Raw genomic sequence first — 24,034 nt, 5'->3', positions numbered from 1 at the left:
TTGCTCTGGAATTGCACATCTGCTGAGTTGCCATAAAAAGCACTGAACATAAGGAGTTTTCTACAGAGGCCTCAGAAGAGCCTTGTTGTGCTTCTGATCACAGTGGGGATTCTGGTTCTTCCCATTCTGAGGGAGATTTCAAAGACTGCAGGACGTGGTATGATCATGTGGCTTTGCAGGTGATGAGCCAGGGAAGGGTAAATGAAAGCCACCTACTGAGCTTGTGCAGTGTCACAGCCATTTTATCCTGAGCATCTGGGGGTGTGTCTTGTCCCTTCACAATCCTGAATTTTGTGGAATTTTTGGCCCAATAGACTGTGTAGCACTCTGTCAGAGTGACTGGCCAAAGAGTAATGTCCCTTGTGCCCAGTCACCTGCAGCATATATGTGCTGTGTTGTAGATTGACTGTTTCAGCTCATATTTCATATGAAATTCTCTGACCTCTTAAGCAGGGAACACCTGACTCCTAAAATCATGTGCTGTGTGCTCCCTGCAATGTAAACTCCTCTGACAGCTCCTGCCCATGGTTTATGGCCTCTTATGCCTTCACACTAACACTTAACATCTGCACCACAAAATTTGTAACATCAGTTTGTTCAAATAAAGAATCCACCAAGCATTTAATCCTTGTTTTAATGGCTGGTGTTTATTTTAGTTTGGGGTTTCATGTACTCATGGAGGGATTCTCTGCCCATGGTCCATAAATCTTGCAGGGCAGGAGTGAGACTTTTCTGCGCTGGCTTGTTTCTGAAGTGAGGCTCTAGAGATGGGGTATTTTTATTTTTTGTATACTTCCATAAAATCAACTCACTTTCAGGTATGAGCTGCAAATGCACTTCATGAGGATTTTTCCTGTTGATTTTGGGTCTTTCTCTTCATTGAACATCTGTGATATGGGATATGTGCATTTCCTTTCTCTTTGTGATGGTTCATCCATGCAAATGCTTTGTTTTCTCCTTGTGCTTGATTGTTCTGGAAAATTGTTTGCCTTTGTGGTAGGCAGGAGGATGCAGAGAGAGACCACTGTGAAAGTGGACAGGATAAAATAATTTACCCTATGGAGGAGCTGCAGACTTGGAAAACCTCTCCTTTTTTAAGTAGCTGGTGTTGCTCTGCCTATTCTGGATGGTTCAGCAGTGACCTCCTGAGCTCTTTGTGGGCTCCCTTGAGTCCTGTTGCCTGTTTTAAGGGAAGGTAAATTTACACCTGGATAATGTGAGGGTGAGGCTAACAGCAAGAGCCCCCTCCCCATCAGGTCACTCTGGCTGTGTTTCCAGGCAGCCTGTGGGGTGGTGCTTCTCCACACACATCCTCTAATCCCGACCCCTCGGTGGAAAGCAGCCAGTCCACGGGAGGAATGGGGCCCAGAGGCTGTGTGTGAACCAAGACTGCCCAGCCTTTGCCAGGAGTCCCTTTCGGCTGCTTCTCTCCAAAAGTCATACCTTGCAGAGTTTTGTTCAGCTGCAAAGAGGTGCCAATTCCTTCATCTGCCTCTGGACAAGGGACCACACTGGCAAATGACCATGGCATGACCTCTTCTCCCTGCAGTGCAAGCTCCAGTTTAGCAGAGTGAGTTGCTCGTCTGACACAAGTATCTTCTTTTCCACAAAAAAAGAGATTTTTAAGTGAAAACCCAGAGAACTCTGGTTTTTTCCTTCCGCTTAAACCTTTTTACACAGCTCATTCAATGTCAGGCCTAGATTCAGTTGAATCTAGGCTTAGCCCCCCGTAAGAACAACTTCTCCATAGATAAGAGATTTATACTGCCTGAAAACATTTATTAGGGGATTGCCAAAATAAGAATTTGATGGGGAAGTGCTGTTCTTTTCAGGAAGGTTCTGACTGATAGCAGCAAGACCCAAAATGTCAGTGTTTTTACTGAAATAATTCACTTTCTTTTCTTTTTTCTTTGATTTCTCCTTGGTATTTAAATGATAATGTTCAGGACCTGTAGCTAAAGATGTGCTGCTGTGCAGAAGGAGGGATGGGAAATGAATGGGATTAAAGGAATAAGATAACACACAAACATGTGAGCTGTTCCACAGGAGTTTGAGGAAGTCATCTCCATCTCATAGTTGGCAAGTCAAAGGTGCATTCAGCTCTCCTTCTTTCTTGCATAGTCAATTTTTAAATTTTATTTATTTTATTTTTATTATAGAGATTCTCTGCTCTGTGGCAGCTCTGCCATGATTGTGCACTTTCCTGTAGTCGTCCTGCAGCCCATGTGAAAACAGGCTTGAAACTCGGTTATTTTCATCTTTGCTGCTGGCATGTAGCTTCCATTATTTATGATCACCCCACGTTTTCATTTTTTTTTCTTGTCCATAGACTCCTGTCTGTCTCTTTAGACCCAGGGGGATATTTCCAAACTCTCTTAAAAAAAAATCAAATCAGATTTCATGGTTGTTTTCTCAGTTTAAAATGTGTACCAAGTGTTGACAGTTGATGCCTTGGGCAGAAAAGCACGTGCAGAGCTGTACTGGATGACTGCGAGAAAACTGGGAATGAGGAGATGGGATGGATGTGTGGAAATGTGCATATTGACAAGGCAGAAAAAGCATGAAGGTGAAGGCAGGGAGTCCATTTCAGGTGGGCTTTGGGGGGCTTGTGGCTGATGGAGTTTGTCACCCTGAATGCAGGAGGGTCAGGGAAAACTGATGATCTGGGAAAGAAGGGAAATTCAAGCTGAATTATGTAAGGGAGCTGGTAAACAGGCTGTGGAAAATCAGGATCAATGAACACCAGCTCAGCTTTGGCTGCTGCTTTGCTCAGAGAGGGTCTCGGGTTAAATCTAGAGAAAATTAAAAAGTGATGCTCTGCTCTGGGGAATGAGCAGCATGTGTTGTGTGACGTAAGAGGGACCTGTCTGATCATCCATTAGGGTCTGTCCTGTGTCAGTTTTGCCCTGAATGTTGTATTTGTGCTGTTGCAGGACCTGTGTGTTTTGTTCCCTTTTCCACAGGGAAAAATCAGCATTAATAGCAGTGTCAGTGTCTTATCCATAATATATCACAGTAAGCAGAGAGAATTTCAGTGAATCTTAGCAGTTGGTTTCTTATTGCAAGAATAAATTTGTTTTAATAATTTAATTTGCTTCTCTTTCATTTTACAATTGAAAGCATGGACACATTTTTTTGTGGCTGCAGTGAAGCAAGCATGTTCAATTTCATATCTGAACTTCTCCTTTGGTCATGCCTCAACTGCTTTGCGCATCTGCTGGTGAAACACAGTTCACCTTTCAGCTTAGAAGAAGACAAATTATTAATACATAGACATTTTGTTGGGAGGAAGTGAGGTTTAACTTCTGTGGTTTAATTTTTTGTATCAATGGTAGCTTGACCACTGTTTCACTTTCTAGTCCTTAAAATGGGTCCTTGCCATGGGTTCTTGCCACAGGTCCTTGTAACTGAAGTTCATGAATCAGCTGGTGCAGGGGGTCCCCTGGTTTTGGGTCACAGTCCCAGGAAAGAGGCTCGTGAGCTCTGCATGTAGGTGGCCACCAGCTGCTGGTTCTGCTGCTCAGGCCAAAAGCAATAAATGAGCAGAGAAAGCCAGAGAAGGTCTTTATCTGGCCTGACCTTCTGCTCTTCTGGGTTTCAGCCAGAGACTTGTGCAGTTGGCCAGTAATGAGTGTTCCAAAACAATCTGATTTAATTTGAAAATTTTGAGACTATCTTATGCTCTGTTGCATTGCTCCAGTACTGCTGGTAGTAAGGCAAAATGCAACTGATGAGAACGTTGGCTCCGGAATATCTGACAACTCCCCTGGAGAACCGGCAGAGTCTATTGTGTACGTTGCATCCCAAAGAAAGGTTTCCTATCCTAAATTTTATTTCAACCAGCTTTTCCTTAATTAGCCCTTGTTCCATTGTAGTGGAATGTTACTCCTTTCACAAGCAGTATTTCCAATTTCTGACATTTTTTGCAAGGGCATGACTTCTTGATTTGAATTACAGTTAATCTTTTGCTTTTTTTGAACTTTTCCCATCCTCTTCCCTCTTTGCCCATCATCTGTGCACCCAGAGGCACAGTTGTACCTGCAGTGGAACCTCTTGGTGGCTTCTTTAACCAGCCAAGAACACTTTAATTTAAAGGTTGTTACAGCCTGAATATGCACGAGAATGTTTGTTGAAAAGGGTGGGAGTGTTTTATTATGATCTGCCAGCCTTAAAAGGTATTTTGACTTTTCAGAAAAGAAGAGACAAAAGAAACTGAAGTCCACGAGTGACTGGCGGGAGAGGAGGAACGCGATTCGCCTCACCAACGAGTACACGGTGGAGACCCTGGTGGTGGCAGATGCTGACATGGTGCAGTACCACGGAGCAGAGGCTGCCCAAAGGTTCATCCTCACAGTTATGAATATGGTAAGTAGGCACTTCACTCTCAAAAGAAGAAACAAGAGTAAATAGGTCATATCCAGGGTAGGATAAAGCTGACTTGACAGCAGAAATCAAGAACTGTTTTGACCTTCACATACAAGAAAAGGTTTTGGTTTTCTTGTGTTATGTGCCTCTTCTCCATTTGTGTGATTCCTGGTATTTGCCACAATAAAATGCCATTTTTAAAAACTGAAAATGCAAGTTTTCACTTAGGGGAAATAATTGTTAAGGAGTGGTATTTTCTGCAAGGTTTTTGGTGCTGCTGTGTTTTACTTTGGAGGAGGGTAATCCACAGTGGATAGATGGTCTTGTCTGACATGTTTCTTGGGTTCCTAAAGATTCCTATGGCACACCTGTTTCACAAGAGATATGGGTCATTGTTAAAGGCAGCTGAAGTCAGCAGTCCTTTGATTTCCAGCAGAAAACCTGGCTTTAAGTCCAAAATTGTTTTTATCTCTGATTTTTGCACAATGAAAATGGCTGCTTCCCTTGATGTAGAAAATGTGGCAAACTTACCACCAAACTGCTGGCTGATCCCACTCTTTTCACCCCAGGACCTCTGGGGCTGCCTGAAGTGGTGCTGATCATACCTATGAGTAGTTGTTGGAGTTGGGCTTGAAAATCATTCTAGAAATCCTAAGGGTATCTTTAGGGACTGAGGGGAACCTTTGGAAATTGCCGGCGTATGTGAACTGTGGGTGTTAATTTGTGAGCTGTCCTTGTAGTGGGGCCTTCTGTCTCAGCTGATAAGGGAACACAAAGCCTCCCACAGGGAATGCTCACTCAGTTGTTGGCAGTGCCAGTAAGGAGGTAATGGCTAAATTGGATGTGGACATTAAAAACTCTGCTCAGAGGCTGCAGGAGTCTTTCCAGAGGCATTTGAAAGTCTTGGAGGAAGCTCATATTCCTTTGCCCATGCTATTGTAATATCCAGGAACAGCTCATTCTCCTCACTGTGCCTCTGTTGGTGTTTATGAGCAGCAAATTGGCTTGGGAAAAAATAACAGCTCAGAACAGTAATTGCCTGGTCATGCTTCCTAGTGAAGAGATGGATGCTCAGCATAAATGAGCTATGGAACAACTGCTTTTTAAGAGGTCTTGTGTTCTTTCATCAAGCACTGGTGTGAGGGAGCCCTCCTGGAGGGAGATGCTTTGCTGATCGAGTAGGGAGTTTGATTAGTCTTTTCCATTAATGAGTTGCTTTTCTGTGTCCCTTCCTCTACCTTTTATTTTGCATTCCAGTTTGCTCTGACAGTTGTCACTTGATGGGGCTCCACTGTGGCTCTGCAGTTACTTTTGATGATCCTCATGCCAATGGGTCAATGATTTCATTGTGGCCATTGGGGATCTCTATGTTGTGTAGCCTTTTCAGCCTGTGAAGGTTGTTAGGGATGAACACACTGATGGACCAGGTCTTAAATAAAAGATGGCTGTGGGTCTTTGAGTCCTGTTGCCTGTCTGGGCTGAGGTACTGCAGAACATCTCAGCAACATCAGCTTGCCAGGTGTGAATAAATCTGTGTGGGGAGGTGCTGATAGATGGGTTGGGTTCTCTAGACCCATTTATTAAACAAATATTGAAGCTTAGTTTCCAATGGATTAGGCTGATGGGCTTTTAAGCTTGGTTCTGATGCTGTAGTGTGAGCTCACCCCTTTACTAGACACTGGAGAGAGCACATGGAAGAGGACTCTTGAATGAGGAATACATTCATGTGACATCTCAGGTGCAAGGTCCAGCTGAAATGCTTCCCACTGTTAAGTCATTGCTCTTGGGGGCTCACTCGTGTGAGTTTTTTTTGATGTCTGATAGGATTTGAATTCATGTTTCATCTTTTCAGCCTTCAGAGGAGTAATGGAAGAGTCTCTCCCTTGACCACCTACATTCCCACGCTCTTAGGAATATTTTTCAGGCCTCTGAAGGAAACTGCTTGTAAGTGACTGGCAAGACCAAAAGATAGTGAGGAATAATAATAGGCAAACACATATTATGGCATCATTGCATAAATCCTTTATTCTGTGGCAATAAAACCAGGTGAAATTCAGGAAAATTAAAGGGAATTTCAATGTTACATTTAGGTAATGAAAGCTGACCTTCACCCCAGGAAAAGAAGCTGAAGAGTAATTCAGAAAAATATATTTCAGAGAGATAGTCCTGTGGTTTGAGTAGGTCTGAGCCAAGCTCTTGACTGCTTGGGATCTTTGTTTCCTGCCTCCCTCTCAGCCTTGGGTGACTGTTAGCTGGGGGACAGGATTTGCCCCGTGATATTAGGCAGTGCTTATTCAGCTATACTGCAGGATGGCAGGCTGCCTCTAAAAGAAACCAGAATGTTAATTTTGGCTTGGATGCTTGCATTTAAGCAAATAGAACATTACTGGTCAGGGGTATATTAACTTAACTCCTCTCTGTAAGCCATTACGTTTACTGTCAAACCACAAAACAAGCATTAAGAGGTCTTATTAATGCATTTTATATTTATAGGCATTTTAAATAAAGTGATCTGCCTTAAAGTATTTAATATCTATTTATGTTACAAGAATTTCTGAAGGGGAAAAAAGTCAGCATTGCAAAATACAGGTTTATTGCTCCCTTGGTGAATGAGAATCTTAGAGAAAAAAAACCCACCACCCTGCTCTAGAATAACAGCTAAAAAGCACAGCAAACCCATTTTGGAACCCAGAAATAACAGGTGGTAGTTCATGTAGCAAATGCTGTGTTTTTAATGAAATTCTGTAGTTCCATCCCCCTGAACAGAGAATAGACTCACATTAGATGTACTTGTTTTTTGTGAATGTCACTGTAGAGGTGCAGGCTCTTCCATTTACTAAACTAATATTTGAAATTATAAGACAGATTTTTCCAAGATCATGGAAGAATTTCCCTCTGAGATACTCTGTAACATATGAGTAGGAACAAGCACAGCTCCAGGCATTTGAGTTGGCTTTTTTTTAAGTCACCACTGCTAAAAAGAAATCTTTCCTTGTTTTCTGGCAAGGTGTTTGATTCTGCACGATTTTCCAAACAGGTGATAAAGTTGTTGTCAAATGCCACCACGCACAGCTGCAGCCTTAGCAAGGCAATGAGACTGTGGGCATGAGGAATGGAAGAACATGGGCAGGGAGCGATACCAGCAGAGCTGTGGAAATGCAAAACCAGCTACTTAAATATAGGTGCTGATCTCTTTTTCTAAGTTAAACTCCCTTGTTCTTGAGCTTTGTTGCAGTGTTTGCATTCCAGTTCTTGTCTCACCTTTGGCTTGAGAGCATCTCCTGTTCATGCCCTTCTTCTGTAGTCGCCAGTGTTTAGAACTTCCTCTGAATTCCAAACCCAAGTGCCTTTGTGGTAAAACAAGCTTAAAAACATGCTTATTTTGCTCACTCATTCTGTTAGTCTGCATCTGGCAACTATAATTTCTCACTGCATTTACATCCATGTGGAGCTGTTAGGATGGATGTTCTGTTCTTGCAGGAATTTTATGCTTCTGTTTGCTTGTGTGTTTGCTTTTCATCTGAAAGAAGTGACCAGTAAAGGAAAAAGGAGATTCTAGGAACTGCCCTGGCCTCTGCTGTGGCTGGTCTTCATGGTTTAGGTTTTCGGCTTTCTGGAGAGAACTGATTCAAGTGGTTCTGGAGATAACTGGTTCAAATGGTGATAAATGAGGATGAGGCGCTTTGGAAAGTCCTGTCCTTGGCTGTTGTGTTGTTAAAGATGAGGGGTTACTGTTTTCAGCCAGTCCCTGAACAGTGAGTTGTGGATGTTGGCTCTTTGAAGTTCTGCAGAGCTGACTTTGCAAACCAAGTCCCACCCAGACTGACCCTCTGAGCACTTAGGGACAGAGACGTCTGAATTTCTGAATTTCCAAGACCACAACATAGTAATTTAACAGCTGCTCTCTATGGGTTTGAAAACCTAAAAAAAAGGATTTGGGTTGGTTTGGGGCTTTTTTTGTCCCCTAAGTGCATTTTTTTGGGTTTTGGAATACATTACAACTGTGGCTTGGTTTGGAGCTTGCCTTTTTCTCAGAGAAGGCAGCATGGAGGGTGGGTTTCTGCAGTGTCGGTTCTCCTGCAGCTGTTGCTAAACCATACGATTACTGTGGAAGCTCTTTGAAGCAGCAGGCAGGAACTTGAAGTTAGCGATCCTTTGGATGTCATTAAGAGGGAAAATTCTTATGTTGTTCTTTAGGAATGATAATGTTTTGCTCTCTGAAGCCTGATTTTACACTCCACAGATTCTTTTTCATTTTGGATTTCCCCTCTGAGGGTTTTTTATGTTAAAAAAGCAGATAAAATCATTTTTATCATGCTTGCATTGATGGATTTATATGTCTGTGCTCTTGGGGGCTGGCACATAAAGGCTCCAGAGCTGCCACTCATAATCAGCTCCCTTACCCTGATCTGGCATTTTCATGAGGGGAACAGGGATATAAGGGAACATAAGGGAAAAGGATCTGAGTGTCTGATAACTGTCTACAGATTTCTCTTTTCGCTCCAGCAGCCCCAGGAGAAAGAGTTATGTCAACTGTATCTTATAAAGAGCTATGAATATGCTCTTTTTCATAATGTTTAAAGGAGTAATTTGAAAGCTTGGCTTTAGGGGGGTGTTAGAAATCCTATAGCACTTTTCAAAATGAGAGAAAGACAACCTCAGTAACCTGACTAAGGCTTCTGCTGTCCAAACCTCATCCAGCAGCCAAGGCAATGGGAAGGCTCCTGCTTGTATGCAGCGCTTAGGGAAGAAAAAAGAGAAAAAAAAGTCAATTTACCCTCAGGGTTGCTGTTCTGAACTCCAGAACATCTGAAACACACACGTCTCCTCCCACCATCCACCTGCAGAGGAAGCTCTTGAGAATTAAAAAAAAAATTAAAATGATGTAGTTTAGTTCCTCTCTCAGCCCAATTCCTTATGTCTGCGTTTGCTTTGTGCGTGCTGGGGCAGGCCTGGACAGCTTATGCCAAAACTGCATTTGTTCTGCCCCTTCTATGTCAGAGCTGTAAGGAGAAAGAGAGGGAGGAGGAATGCAAGCAGAGGAGGATGGTCCAGCCTTCAAGCTTTCCTGTTTTCTTTAGGGCATTCTGTACAGTAAAGCTCTGTCAGAGAAATGCAGATGAAGGGTGGAGATGCCAGAGACAGACTTTCTTCTTCTTGTTGTTCTACTGCCCTTCCCCTTCCATTTTTTTCTGTCTGTTTTGTATTATTTCCTGTTTGTATATTTCCTCTTTCCAGATCTCACTCTCTACTTTTGATGACTCCTCATAGAGAAGTCAATACAGTGTAGAAGTTCACCTGCAGCAGGGCACCGACAGCACTTCAGTCCAATTGACCACTTTTCCCATCCCTTCTTTTCAGCCCAGTGATCCAGAACCTCCATTTCTGTTCCAGCCAAGCTGCTTTCTGCCACTTGTGGTGGTGTCCTAAACCCGTAACCTTTGCATTTGGTTCCATGGCAGGTTCTGACACTTCTGTTCCCAGCTGCCTTATTTTATTAAAAGGTTCTAAACCACCCCAAATATTTTCACTTTTCCCCTGTTGGAAGTAGTCACAGCAGCCTGAGGGGTGTGATGCAATTGCAGGCTTCAGGAAGGGTGGCCCATGGTGTTGGGAGTGGGCAGGGAGGTGTCTGTGAGTCAGTCTCTCTGTCCATGCAGCAGGAAATCTTGAGAACATCTGCAGTGGGAAATCCCATTCCTCATCCCCTGGTACCACTTATCCACCTCACTTGGCACGTGCTGGTGATGGACACTTGGATGTGGTGTTGAACAGTTTGGACGCGCTGAGTCTGTGGGGTTTGGTCTCCTTGTTGGCTGGGTGAGAAAAGCAGAACGTTGTTGCTGCTGTGATGGAATTCCATTCTTAGCAGGAAAGGCCTATGTATTTGAATTCTTTTATTTTATTTATTGTTACAATCAGCTGGATTCTGTGATGATGCTTCCTTTGGGCACGGCCTGGTTTAACGTCAGCTGTGAACAACCTGAGCTGTATCAGACTCATGTTTTTTTATTCAAACCATTTAAAAGTCTGTTTGCCTTCTCCTTGGGATTCCTTCTAGCCTTAAAGCCCATGATCCCAGAGAAGTTTCCCTCTGAAAGGACAGTGTGTGGGTGCAGCTGGCAGTGGGGCTGAGACCTGGAGCTGCCCCTTGCTGGATGCAGATGGTCCCAGCCCTAACCACAGGGCACAGCAGAGCCTGTCAGGAGAGCTGGGGTGCCTCTGCGAAAACATCTTCAGAAGAGGGGAAAAAGCTGCATCGTGGAAAAAAGTGGGGAAAAAATCCATGTGAGCACCCAGGTCAGAGCAGGAGGATGAGGAGCTCCAGGTGCTGGAGCAGAGGTTGCCCTCCAGCCTGTGGGGAGACCATGGTGGGGCAGGTGGCTGTTTCCTGAAGAACATTGTGACCTGAGGAGAGGAGCCCATGCTGGAGCAGGCTCTCCTGACAGGAATTGCAGCCCATGGAGGGGATCCATACTGCAACAGGGAAAAGAGTGTGAGGAGGAAGGAGCAGCAGAGAGAGCTGTTACAGGCTGAGGACAGTCCCCATTCCCCATCCACCTGCATGGCTCTGGGTGAGGGGGAAGGAGTCAGGAATGCAGGAGTAAAGATGAGGTGAGAGGAAGGTGTTGTTTTATCTTTTTTTTCTCTGTATATAGATTATTTTAATTGGCAAATTAAATTTTCTCCAAGTCAAGTGTGTGTTGTCTGTAACTGTTAAGTGATCTCCCTCTCTGAGGGAAAGGTTAATGTTCCTGCTAGGCAACACAAACTGCCATCAGTGTGGGGCTCCTTTGGGCTTCATTTAAGAAAATAAGCAAACAAAGCTTGCATAAACAGGCAAAGTGGAGCGTCTTGCACTCCCAGTGGCTTTTTTTTTTGTTTAGTGTCCAATTGCTGCTGCTTGAGCTCTTCTGAGATCACTAGTGGATGGGAATAAAAGTGCAGTCAGAGTTATCCATAGGACAGAGGGCACAAGAGAAAAGGAGGAAGGGCTGACAGCTTTCAAGATTGCATCCTGAGCTCTCCAGCAGCTGGTGCTTGGTGTGCAAGTTTTGCCAGGGAAAACACCCTTTGGAAGTTGGTGGTGTTTGGATGTGTCCGTGCCAGGTCTGGAGGCAGCTTGTCTGCTCCGATGGGAAGCCAAGCACCAGCACCACCAGGCTCAGTGATAAGGACCTGTTTGCTGGACTTATCCTCCTTTCATGAGTGGGAACTTCATGGGATGGCCAGAGCTAGTGGAGAGCTGGGACACCAAAGACATCCATCCAGCCATCCATCCAGCCATCCATCCAGCCATCCATCCAGCCATCCCAGGGAAGTGTCTGTCAGCCTCTGCAGGGGTGCAGCAGGGGTTGACTCCCTCAGCCTGGTTCCCCAGTGACCCTCCCAGCTGAAGGTCCAGGTCTCCACTTAAACGGGTCATTGGTCGGAGCCCTTCTCTGCAAGTGTCACGTTTATCCCCACCAGGTCTGTAGTGAGAGGCCCGAACTGCTCTACCAACACATCCCCAGGCTAAGCAAATAGTGCCAGCCCTTGTGGGCACTTGTACACCAGCCTCAGGGAAGATAAATGGCTCATTGTGCTCAGCTGAAGGTCACTGGGTCAAACACTGAGTAGCTCTGTCTTGCAGTCTGTGCCTAAATTGTAGGAAACATTTACGTGTGTGCTTAAATCCAACCCCAAGCACTGGAGAGTTCCAGAGCACTCTTCCACTGAGCACATTCCTGAGTATTTGCACAAGTAGGAAAAATACCAAGCGTTGAAAACATAATGTGCAAGATCTGCTCGTGTCTCGGGTTTGCTGTAGGAAGTTACTGAGCCTGGGTGATGCTTGTAGCCAAACGAGCTGTGAGGAAGGAATATTGCTTACCTGGGGCCAAACCTGCCTCCCATTTGTCAGGAGTCTCTCTTCACTGGTCTTGATTTTGGTTTTTTTTATTAAGCAGGGGATACAATATTCACCCAAGATCTTTTATGTGGCATTTTACACCTTTTTAAGATAAACCCTTCCCTCACCTTTCTTGATACTGTCTAGTTAAAACATTTGTACACAGAGAAATGGGTGGAATCAAATTCTGGCATCAATTAAGATCTTATATTCTAACCTATAAAAATGAGGTGAAGTATCTGAGCTGGAATGCAAAATCTGGAGAAAGTAGTAAGGTAGTTTCCGGTGCTATTTTTGTATTTCCTGAGGCTTGTGTCATTATGTGCTGCCTTATTACTATTCTCTTATATAAGATATGAAAATAACAGAGGGAAATTGCTTTTCCATTCTATTTCCTGAAGTCTAAAACACACCATTATTTCATCTTGCATTCAGATAGCTCTGATATTTAAATGCTGAAGATCCATGTTAGTTGGATGCTTCGTAACGTATGTCCGTGCTCCTGAGACTTTATGTTTAGAGTTCCTTTGGAATATTTCTATCCTTTCCACAGTAACTCTTAAAAAGTCTTTATTTTACTGGGTGTAGTAGCACAATCCTTTTATGGGAGTTTTTTGTGTCAGTTTTTAGAAGGACAAGTGTGTAACTTTAGTCACAATTAGTTTCTTCAACTATTACTAGGTCTTGGTATTGCCACTAATACACTCTGGATGTTTTCTTTGCTTTTTGACAGGTGTACAACATGTTCCAGCATCAAAGCCTGGGAATTAAAGTCAACATTCGAGTCACCAAACTAGTCCTGCTTCACAATCGCCCTGTGAGTTCCAACTCCTTTCTCCCCTGCTCCTGGAATTGCATTGTGGTGTCCCACAGGGTGGGAGGGGGATGTGGGACAGGTCTGGCCTCAGCATCACAAACTGTGAGGAGTTGCCTGTTCCAGTTCACCATTAAAAGTGGCAGTATTAAAGGTGGGAAGTACAGGGGCTGTAGGAGTGAAAGGAATCAGAATCCTTTTATTTATCCTTCCTGGTAAATCTGTCTGCTTGTAGCTGCAAACCAGTCTCAGGAGTTAACTGTTACGGAGAGGTCTGATGCTTTATCTAAAGACTGTGGCTGATATTTCTCCTTTTGTATCTCCTTTTTTCTCCCCCCCAAAGGCGAAGTTGTCCATTGGGCATCATGGAGAGAGATCTCTGGAGAGCTTCTGTCAGTGGCAAAATGAAGAATATGGTGGGGCAAAATACCTTGGTAACAACCAGGTTCCTGGTGCCAGGGATGACACCCCTCCTGTGGATGCTGCTGTTTTTGTGACCAGGTATGGGAAGGTCTGGTTTATCAGTGTACTTCATCTAATAATGCCCATGGTCAGTGATGGGGTTATCTGGTCAAGCAGAAATCTAAGAAAAAGATGATACATTTGCTGTTCAGATGCCTCTGATGAAAGTGATCTGTCTTTTGTACATTCTTAACAAGATTGTACAAAGGCATCTTTCCTCTTGAGCCAAAGTGTCACAGTCATGGTCACTCTTCTGTGTCACAGTCAGGATCAGGATGTGGCTGTAGCACAGGAGGTTTTCTTACACCAGCTGGTAGGAGTGGAAAAAAACAGGGGAGGTTTTGGAGCCCTCCTTCCTAGGAGAAAGAAGGTGTGGAACTGAGAACACAGCTGAGCTCAGGTGCTCTGTGTGCAATTAGGGATTACTCAACTGAGCAGTCTGAGAGGAGCAGACAGTGCGTCAGCAGTGGGGAGGGAGTTATCTCCAAAGGAAAGGGGGAGAGAAATACCATAAACTAAATTAATTTGCTCTCTCTTTGCCCGAGGAAATAACCACTTTAACACCTCTCCTCTATCACAACTGGGGTAGAGGAGGGGTGTCATTCCTCATTGGTTTGTGTATTTGAAAACTCCTGCATTTATTTCAGATGTGAAATGATCTTTTTAGAAATACTTGAGCAAAATTCTTTGCATCCTGGAGCTCTGAACTTATTGATGTGTCAAACACATCAGATAAAGCAAGAAAAAGGGTGTTGTAGGGACAACAGTCTTTTTTCCTCTAACTACCTGAGCCCAACCTCACAATACAATGCAAGTCCCATGTTCCCCACAGTTACCACAAATTTTGATTAGCAAATCTATGGTGTTTTAAGTTTTTTGCATCCTTTAAGATGTAAATGAAGTATTGATTATTACAGAAGTGATCTCTGAATAATTAAAGTGAGCACAAAATTATGGTGTGATATGGATGCTCATGGGGCTAGTAAAACACTACTTCCTACCCCTTCTTCCCCAGTTTGAGACAGGAAATACCTGTATTGCAGTTCAATATTACTCACCTCTTTCGCATATTTTCTCTGCCAACAATTTAAGTAGAAATACATGTTTTTGCATAAACTACCATGCTGATTGTAATAATCTCTTGCATTAGATTTGTGTTAACAACTCCAATACAAACTATCCATGGCATTCTGGTGAGTTTTCAGTCAAAGAGCTGGTGAGCAGGGCATGAGGCCAGCAGAGTTCCTGAGAAAGCTCCTCCACAGATGTGTGTGCAGCTCCCCCAAACCCTGCTCCCTCCTCTATTCACTGGAGTCCACCAAGCACTTGTGCAGATACTTAACAGTTTAGACAGGGGGAATAGTTCCTTTGAAGTCAACGAGATGAACATCCTGGTTATAGTTAAGCATGTGCTCCATTGGATCAGGGCCTAAATAAATAACGAACATTTTTGTTAAACTCATCTGGCCATCCAGTTGTCCTGCATGACAAGTGAGGCAGAGAGAATCTCTTCTGATGGGCTCCAAGCGCGGGGCGGGGGGAATGAGCAGAGCATTTCATCTCTGCAGACTCTCTGCAGCCTTCAAAATTGAATGCATAATGTCAGGCTAACTGAGTTGGACTCAGGCATCTGAGGAAGAACTGTAGAAAGAATTTGTAGGAGGAATTGTTCAATGGATTTGCAGGGTTTTGCAGTGGGAATAGCTGAGAAGGTACAGGTTTGGTTGGGTTAGAAACTAGATTCAGCTTTGGTGAGAAAGTTCAGGCCAGAAAGCACATGGCTGTGCATTGGAGCAGCTTTTTTCCTGCTGGATGGCCAGCAGTATGTACTTGGAGTCTTTCCTTCTTTCTTGCTGTGTCCTGTCATCCTTAACCCATCCTGCTTCTGCCTCATGGAGGATGCCGCATTGTTTGGAAGACTTCTGGCCCAGCAGACCCATTCCTGTGCCAGGGAAATGAATTTTTCTCCTCTTGGCATTGGAACTGTGTGTGTGTGTGTCCCTGGACCCTCCCCAGACTGTACAGATGGACCAGTGGTAGAGGATGTGGGAGCAACACCATGTCCAGCACAAGCAATTGCGCCAGAAAAAGCAGAAGCTGAATTTTCAGCAGCTGCAGCTGCTTTAAGGACTAGAAACAGATTCTTTGGGGTCAAGCTCTGAAGAAATCCCACTGGTTCCAATCTGGCTGGGTTCATTTGAAACACCAAGGCACGCTTGCCTTTTGAAACTTCACCTCTAAGTGATGTTTCCCATACCCTCATTTGTATGCAAAAGTGGATTACTCAGGTGGCAAATATCCGTCCTGTGGGATTTTAATAGTATCCACCTGAGTTCCAGGTAAGAGACACACTGTGCCTGTGAAATAAGGTGCACCTTTGTCCTGCTCAGTAAATAAATGAGACAGTGGGAATAATCTGCCACAGCCCTGAAGGTCTGAATATAGTGTTGTGGTCTCTATAATCATCAGACTTTTCTCATTCAAATTCTGGTTTTGAACTTGCAGAAATTCAGATCTCTGACATCTTTGGATAGTGTACTTCATATTTTAACAGGCAGCTGACCAAAATAACTTCTGTCTGCAGAATCTGTATCTTAGTGATTTTAGAAGCATGTCTCATTTGAAACACATTCCCCCTCTGTCTTTTGCATTCTCTGGGAAATCTTCAGGCACACTGATGTTGTCCCAGCTCCTGGCTGGAGGTGTTTGGGTCACCTATTAGACTATAGGTGATGTGATAGCAGAGCAAAGAATGTCCCAACACTGACAGGAACAGGATTCAGAGCTGTCTTTAAGCAAAGACTTGTTTTTTCCTGACACAGTGGTGTAGTTGTTCCATTTGCAGCCTGTTCCTCCATTCCACATTTCTCCAGCCCTTTGCCTTCCCATTAAATGGGCAAATGGAGGAATTCACTGTGCATCAAGGAAACTGGGCACATAGTGCTACTAAATGCACCTATGGATGTGGAAAGTTTATTTTGGCAGGTTCTGGACTGTACCAGTTTCCTCTGTCCTTTAGCTTTATGACCCTGCAGGGTTAGACTGGACGAAAGATGTCATTTGAAGGATGCTGGGAATGGCCATTTAATAGAATACTTCTTATTCCTGTTGCACAGTTCAACTACTTTCCTTCTGTCTCACAGGAAGGACTTGAATTGCAGAGTTTAGTTTAGCATAGTTAGGTATTTTTTTCCAGTTGGTGGGTGCCAGATGGAAGAGTGACTGTAGAGGAGTTCTGAGCTCTTCTGGCTATTTTTATTGAACAAAACAACTGACTCGTCATTTTTTTGAGAATTGTTGTACTCTGCTAATGGAAACCCTCTGCTGGGTACCACACATGATAATGACTGAGAATTTCACAGGTCCCAGGATGAGAACTTGTGTCTGGCTTGATTCAGTCAGTGGCTAAAAAGTGAAGAGTAAAACTGGTTCACAGCTAGAGCTGTGATTTCAATATATTGTCCAAGACCTCATGTGATAAGGTCAGATGTTGGATTTGAACTGCAGCTCCTGGAGAAAGAGTTTTATTCCAGCAAAGTTCTGTAAAAAATTCTGCTAATAGAACTGTGTCTCTGTGATAAGAGACCTTTGCACATGCAATGAGTATTAAAATACCTTTTCTATATTGTTGAGTATCATTATAGTATCAGTCATGTCAAGCTCTCACTTCAAAAATATAGGTGCAGTTGAGCTCAAAAATGTGCCAGAGAGACACCTGTGATTGAAACTTTTTTAAAAGCAGATCAGTTTCAGGTGCCAGGATGGAGCCATTTAAATCACTGGTGTGACTGAGCCACAGGTGAGACAGATCATTCTTAACACCCTTCCAGGCTGTAGGACTGTACGAGTTTCAGTAATGGGTTTTGTGATGAGGTGTCTCCTTGCCTTTGGAAGAAGACTGAGACCAAGCTTGTTTGTGACTAAAGGTCTGGATGTGCTTTTCTGTTTGGCCATGGGGTTTTGGGGTACAATATTTGCAATGGTCCAGATGGTTTAAATCCTGGAATTTTCTTACATATATTTGAATAGAAGATGGAGTCTCTTGGACTTGTGTTTATGATAGTTTTAAGGATGCGCTGAACAGGTTTTATACTTGAATTGCCAGTGATGTTCAGTTCTGCTGCTGATGTGCTTCAAGCCCTTCCCTGACCAAACAGCATCACAGCACTCTTCACACACAAGGGTTATTCTACCTCAGTAGGAGAGCCTGGAAGTTGTGCTGGATCATTTACAGACCCATTATTTAATGGCATGGTGGTAATTCCTCTGTGGAGCTGCCAGAAAGTGCCAGCCACCTTTTGTTGTGGGACAGCGCAAGGAGCTGAATTTTTTTGTGCGTTATTTGCAGTGCTGGACAGGCTCTGGAGAGAGAGAGGCTTTTCTAGCTGTGGCCTCCTGCCATCCACTAATAGTTCAGCTATCTGTTGTCACAAGAAAAGCATCTGTTTGATTTACCAGTTTATATAACATAATAAGTCCTTAAATAAACCTCTGTCAAGCTGGGTCTGGGAAGTCGAGCAGGCGCGCTGGTGCCAGCTCCGTCAGGAGACTGTCATTAGTCTTCCTTGGAAGGGCTGGAATGCCAAGGTGTCGAGACACAGTTGGGCTGCAGTGAAAAATGAAAGCTGGGGCTGGTGTGTGGTCGTAGCTTCCGATTTTTGTTTGGTTCCTGTCTGATTTTTTTAACACTTTGATGGTTGTTATGGTTTTTCTGCACTGAAGCATGGTTGGTTTTCAATGTCTGCTTAACAAGAGCTGGTAATGGCTGTTTGTGCTCTCCTTCCAAGCCCTTGACAGCTTGATTTGTGACTTTCATAGGAGTTTGGTGTGGAGGGTCTGGATTCATCAGCCACAGTCCTGGGCCTTAAATCCCTTTTCCTGTAAACCTTAGTTTCATAACTTTCTTCAAGGAAAGAGCACTTTTAATATTTATCTATTTTTATATTTAAGTATTTTCTTTTTCTAAGTATTTATCTTTCTCTGAGTATTTTTGATTTTCCTCCTGCCAGACTCTTAAACTCCAAATCCCATGGGGACTCAGGCATTTCAAATGGCACACTCCAAATGTACTAACAGGATTCTCTTGCCTCCTCCCAGGGTGAGGAAAGCCATGGTGATAGAGACTACAGTTCCTCAGGTTCCCTTGGGTTAAGGAACTTCTGAAATGTTTTAGCACATGTGATGTTTCTCTCCAGCTCCTCTTTATTGTGGATTGCACTGCAAAGCAGCCCTGGTGAAGAGAGCTCCTAGAAGTTTAGGTCTAAGTGCCTATTGAAATGTATTCAAGCTATTAATTTAGTTATAAAATACTTTCCCTCACACACTTGTTTTTCTGTCATGAGGAATCTCATGTATTAAATCTTCTCACAGGAAGTGTCAGTGCTTTGATGGTGAGCTTCAAGGCTTTTATTCTGTTTCTGTTTAATACAGCTCCATGGATCCCTCATTGATTTGTGGGTGCCAGTGGCATCTGTAGTGTCTTCTCCTGCCTTGATGAGATGTGGGGAACCAAATGGAGTCTCTTGAATCTCTCTGTGTTGGATTCAAGCCATAAAATGGCAAATCTGACTATGATCAATTTTGCTGAAGCCAATTTACCTGTTACCTGGCAAATCCTGAAATTCTCTTTCTTCTTCCATGTCACATCTGTCTTTCTCTGTTTAGTCCTGCTTTTTTCATGTTCTTTTCTATTCTAGTGGAAGAAGAAGGAAAAACCTGAAGAATTGAGAATTTCTGGGTACACATTATTAGTTCTGTGCCTTCAGGCTGTGCCTCACGCTTCTTCTACTCCCACTGTCTTTTAGGGTGCATCACAGGGTGTCTGCTCCTTTTTGTTACAGTTCTCTTGTGAAAAGAAGAGCTTCAGTTTTAATCTAGTTGTGGAATAAGTGTGACATCACAGACTAAGGCAGGGCTCTTTTAGGTGCTAAATCTTAAGTCTGTTAAGTTGGACTGTGGTATATGGGGCTGATTCATATAATTGCCTGTAATCTCAATAGCAATCAGTGGTGCTATCGGTGTTGTCATCGTGTAGACTGCACAGCAGCCTTAAAAAATCCCCAGACCTCAACACCCATATATGAGTCATGCACCACTGCTTTTTCCTAGCCTGGAGTCTGGAGGCACAGGATACATTTCACTTCTGTTCTGTTTTTCTTTCTAGGACAGATTTCTGCGTGCACAAAGACGAGCCTTGTGACACTGTGGGTAAGTCCAAGAAGCAGGGGAGGGTATTTTGATAGCCACCTCTATGCTAAGAGGAGTGTTCTGGACAATCTTTCACTCTTTGGTTTGCTGTAATGTTGGTTTTGCTGTTCTGTGATGCAAATATGGATTAGCTGAGTAGAGTATGAACTATAAGTAATCCATTAAATTTTAACCCCTTCTAAGCCCTGGAGGTCTCTGGGTTCAGGAACTATTCTTAAGTATTTCTGCTATGAAATGGACACAGAAGAAACTGCCTTGTGGTGTGTCTGTATGATGTTCCTTTCAGTTCTCTCTCACCTCAAACAAGAATTTGCTAACTAAGGAGTGTATTTCCCATTGTAAGAACCTGTGTGGCATTGCCAGATCAAGCTGGCACTCAGACGCTGGAGAAGAATACCTCATTGTAGGAAAGCCAAGTTAAATCTTCTTTTCAGCCTCCTGCTCCTCCTACTTCCTAACTGCCTTTTCTCGTATCCAAAGCCTGCATACACAGGGTCCTTACATCCCACACATTAAATACTTTATTTATTTATTTCACTCAGGTAGCAGTAACCTTGACTGTGTTCTCCTGGGTTTTTTTTTAATCCCTACAGTAGCAGCAGTGTTTGGAGGCACTGCCCAACATCCTCTCTGTGATGATGGCGTGATTTTTTTAAGATTTGCCTCAAAGTCAAGTGGTCCCTTATCCTCCATTCTGTGTAAATTTGGGATGGATCCTAATTTTCAGCTTTTCTTACACTCCAGTGTTCAGGGAGACACTTGCAGGGGTTATGTTGACAGTGGACGATGCAGAGCAGGGAGGGAAGTGCCTTCAGCAGGAGCCCTGTGGAAAGCTCATCTTGGAATGCAGGTCCTTTCCTCTCTGGTGTGGGGATCAGGTGAAAGAAGGAAATGCAGATCTGGAGGATACATACACATGAGCAAGGACTGGCCTCTGTGTCCAAGTTTTTTCTATTTGGAATCCCTCACAATGCATTTATTCTGTGTCCAATGGAAAACACACTTCCACTGAGGAAGGTTTTTACACTGTGTACCTGCACCTGGAGGTGTCTGTGGTAAGATACAATAAAGCAGTTTAAAAAAAAAAAAAAAGAGAGACAAGCTGATGGAAGACACATGCTGACTAAAGTCAGAGCTCTTTCCATATTTAAGGAGAGTATTGTTGAAGATCTCTATTCAGGGAATTATATTACCAGAGACAGCATGACTAAGGAAATATTTTTATGACTTCTCTGTTCTTACAATACCCGAGTTATTTCTTGTGCTGCAAATTACTGCAGGCTGTGGCTGCAGTGGAGAAAGTAGAAGATCACAGCAATGAAGGTTAAACTCACTTGTTACTCTTTCCAGCATAGTTTTCCAAGATACTTAGAAGGGTGAATGTTCCTGGGACAAAACTAGTCTGGCCTCTTTGCTCTCTTCAATCCTGCTTTTCCTACCTTCTCCCCTGACACTTTGATTATGTGGCAACAAAGCACTTACACCTTCACTTACACATTTTCTGTGCCCCATTTGTCCTTGTTGTGCCATTTACATTTTTTTCATGTAGGCAGCAGAAGAATAAATTAATAAGTGTTCTTTTGTGGCATGCAGCTGGTTTGAGAAAGTGATCAGTGTTGGTAGTACTAAATTTTAACCATGCAGAAGATTCTCCAATCTTCCTCGTTTGTCAGAATAGCGAGAAAGAGGTGTCAGTTGTAGAGAATAGCCACCATTCTCTGCCCTGTGCACATACCTGGGTGATAAGAGCAGCAGTGTAGTGTGGCTGTGACTTGGGCTTAATATGAATGCAACAATTGAGACAGGTGGATGCCCATTGATCCTCCATATTGGCTTATGAAGGTTTATCTTGGTGTTTCAACCATCTCTGCTGTTGCCAGATTCCTGTTTCTCACTCCAGCTCCCAGATACTCCTCTCCAAATCAGCAGGACTGCCTGTGAAAGCAAGAAGTGACTCCAGCGAGTGACATCACGTTTGGTCTTGACGGTGGTGCTGCGGTTGTCGCACTCCCCAAAGTTCTCAGCAACTTGCTTTCATTTCTTGCTTTACACTTGAATGGATGAAGAACATGATCTCAGCAGATGCATGTGTGTTTCTACACCTGCTTATGGCTGAGGTTGGCCCTTGCAATGCCAGTGCTGCCATCCTGTAAATTCAGCGAGCAGCCTCTCTCCTAAACCAGGCTGCTGCTCTATATAAGGCAGAGTATCTGGACTCTTAGACTCCTGATTTCTATTCCCAGCTCTGGCACTGACTCATTGTGTGACATTTGGCAAGTCACTTGCATTCTGAATGCTTCTGTCTACCTCTGTGAAATGAGGATTTTGAGTGCAAAGCTACAGGAGATTGCATGGCTTAGGGAGGTCTCCTATAAAGAGTGTGGTGTTCTTGGGGTGTGATGCAATACAAGTCCAGAATCTAATGTTGCTTGGACATGTTCAAGAGACTGTAAGAAATCTGTTGGATTTTATGTACTGAAATAAGAGGACTCAGAGTGCTGTAGGTAATGTTATTTTCAGTGACAGTGCCTTGATTTTCTTTACATTGTGAGAAATAAGGAAGCAAAACTTCCCCTGGTGGAAGCCTTGAGCCCCAGCTGTTGTTCGGAAGTGGGATTACGAAGTTTAAATGGCTCCTAAGAGGTGTTCATTTGTGCTCTGAAAGATCCATATTGAAAAACCTGTCTGGAATCTTTGCCTGCCATGCAGACACAGCGAGAAACAGCAGCAGGAGGTTTGTATTTGTATTCTGGCAGGGGTCCCTCACTGAAACCAGTTGCTCTGGGGACTTGGTTCAAATTTTCTTGGCCCGGCTGCCAGGGTAGTGTGGAAGGTTACATAATTGCAGAAACAAGCTCAAAAATGGGGAAAATGTGTAGGTATGTCTTGGTGGGGTGATACTCCACTGTCTGTACCACGGAACAGAACCACGTTTGTGTAAGAAATAGTTTGTTAATGCTCATTGCCCCACTTGGTTGGGTAAGTTAGGCCTGGGAATGGATGAATTCCAAAGGAGGTGGACGGAAGGAAAACAATATTCCTGTGTGGAACAGTCGTGTTCCAACAACTTCTGCTGTGGGACCTCTGATACACTCTGCAGTTTGAGCAGGAGGGTTCTTTTTGTGTGACACAGTCTCATCACACACCAGTCAAAATTCCAGAGTCTGCTTTGGGCTCATCCCTCGTGCTGTGACTCCAACTAGAGCTGCCGTTTCCTGCAGAAAAATCTGTGTTCCAAGGGAGCTGCCTCAGAGCCAGCCAAATTGCGAGTTTAATGTCTCACTATTAATATCAGGCTGCAGCTTGGAGCCTTGCACACTGTCAGAATCCAACCTTTCTGTGACATAAGCAGATTGAGAATGCCCCTTTCGTTCAATATTTCCACTGCCAGTGCCAAATAAGCAGCTTTACGGTTAGTTAGGAATGATCCTGCATATTTCAGGGCAAAGCTTGGCCTTCATTCCTTGGTGTACATGTTACCCCAGATCCAAGCTGAAGCTTCCCTGTATTCAGCTAATAATAAAATTGGGGGCAGTGTGGAATTGGGAAATGGAAAATGAGAATGTGTCTTAAATATCCTTAAATTGCCCTGGTTAAAAATGACTTTACCTCTGCTGTGGTCACATGTGCTCCTCTGTGGCTTGATGTCGGGGAAAAGAAAGCAGAATGTGTGTACTGCAGAGGGGCAGGCTGAGCTGAAGGAATAGCTGCCTGGAGAAAAACAAGAACAGAGTGAGGTGATTGAGAAACATAGTTTTCCAGACTCTTTCCACAGAATCAGTGAATCAGTGTTTCGAGAAAAACGTTCCCATCTCCTGGCTGTTATCGCAGTAAAGCATTTCCAAATATGCCCAGGTTTGGCAAACGAGGGACTGTGTCTCCAAGTAGGCTTTTTTTATTCCATGTAAAACACCTGAATAAGGGACATTTTTATCTTTTCCTTGGCCATTTGCCACATCTGGGTGGCCTGTCCACAGCAGGAGACAATTCTGGTCATCCTGCCTGTACTGTTCATTTAAATCTTCCTCCCTGTGTTGTATTTGTTTCCAGTCCCCTACCAGTGTCACAACAGAGAATTCATCCCCAAGGAAAGGGCAAAGACTAGCTGGTTTGCTCTGAGTGGAAAAGGAATTCTCACATTAAAAACATTTTCCATAGTGGTTCATGTTGAATGTTTCTGTATATTCCAGGGCGGGTTTTTATTTGATGCCAGAATAAATAGAAATACCTGCTGCTTAAAACAATTCATTAGAGCAGCAATGCCTGGCTTTAGCAAAAGCCTTGCTGGGACTGTC

The 24,034-nt window shown here is 43.7% G+C and overlaps 1 protein-coding gene across 2 annotated transcripts in view; it reads left to right on the top strand.

Moving 5' to 3' along the window:
- ADAMTS17 (ADAM metallopeptidase with thrombospondin type 1 motif 17) overlaps window positions 1-24,034 on the top strand; it is a 158,170-nt gene that overhangs the window by 18,204 nt on the left and 115,932 nt on the right. For both annotated transcript variants that reach the window (XM_048317949.1, XM_048317948.1), the window contains exons 4-7: window positions 4,193-4,365; window positions 12,990-13,073; window positions 13,414-13,571; window positions 19,696-19,739. In XM_048317949.1, the coding sequence (XP_048173906.1) occupies window positions 4,193-4,365; window positions 12,990-13,073; window positions 13,414-13,571; window positions 19,696-19,739 (459 nt within the window). The remainder of the gene's footprint in view (window positions 1-4,192; window positions 4,366-12,989; window positions 13,074-13,413; window positions 13,572-19,695; window positions 19,740-24,034) is intronic.

This window comes from Corvus hawaiiensis, chromosome 13, assembly GCF_020740725.1.
Source record: "Corvus hawaiiensis isolate bCorHaw1 chromosome 13, bCorHaw1.pri.cur, whole genome shotgun sequence".
NCBI classification, from domain to species: Eukaryota; Metazoa; Chordata; class Aves; order Passeriformes; family Corvidae; genus Corvus; species Corvus hawaiiensis.
The sequence above is the reverse complement of the archived record's forward strand: the minus strand, read 5'-3'. Positions and strand labels throughout refer to the sequence as shown.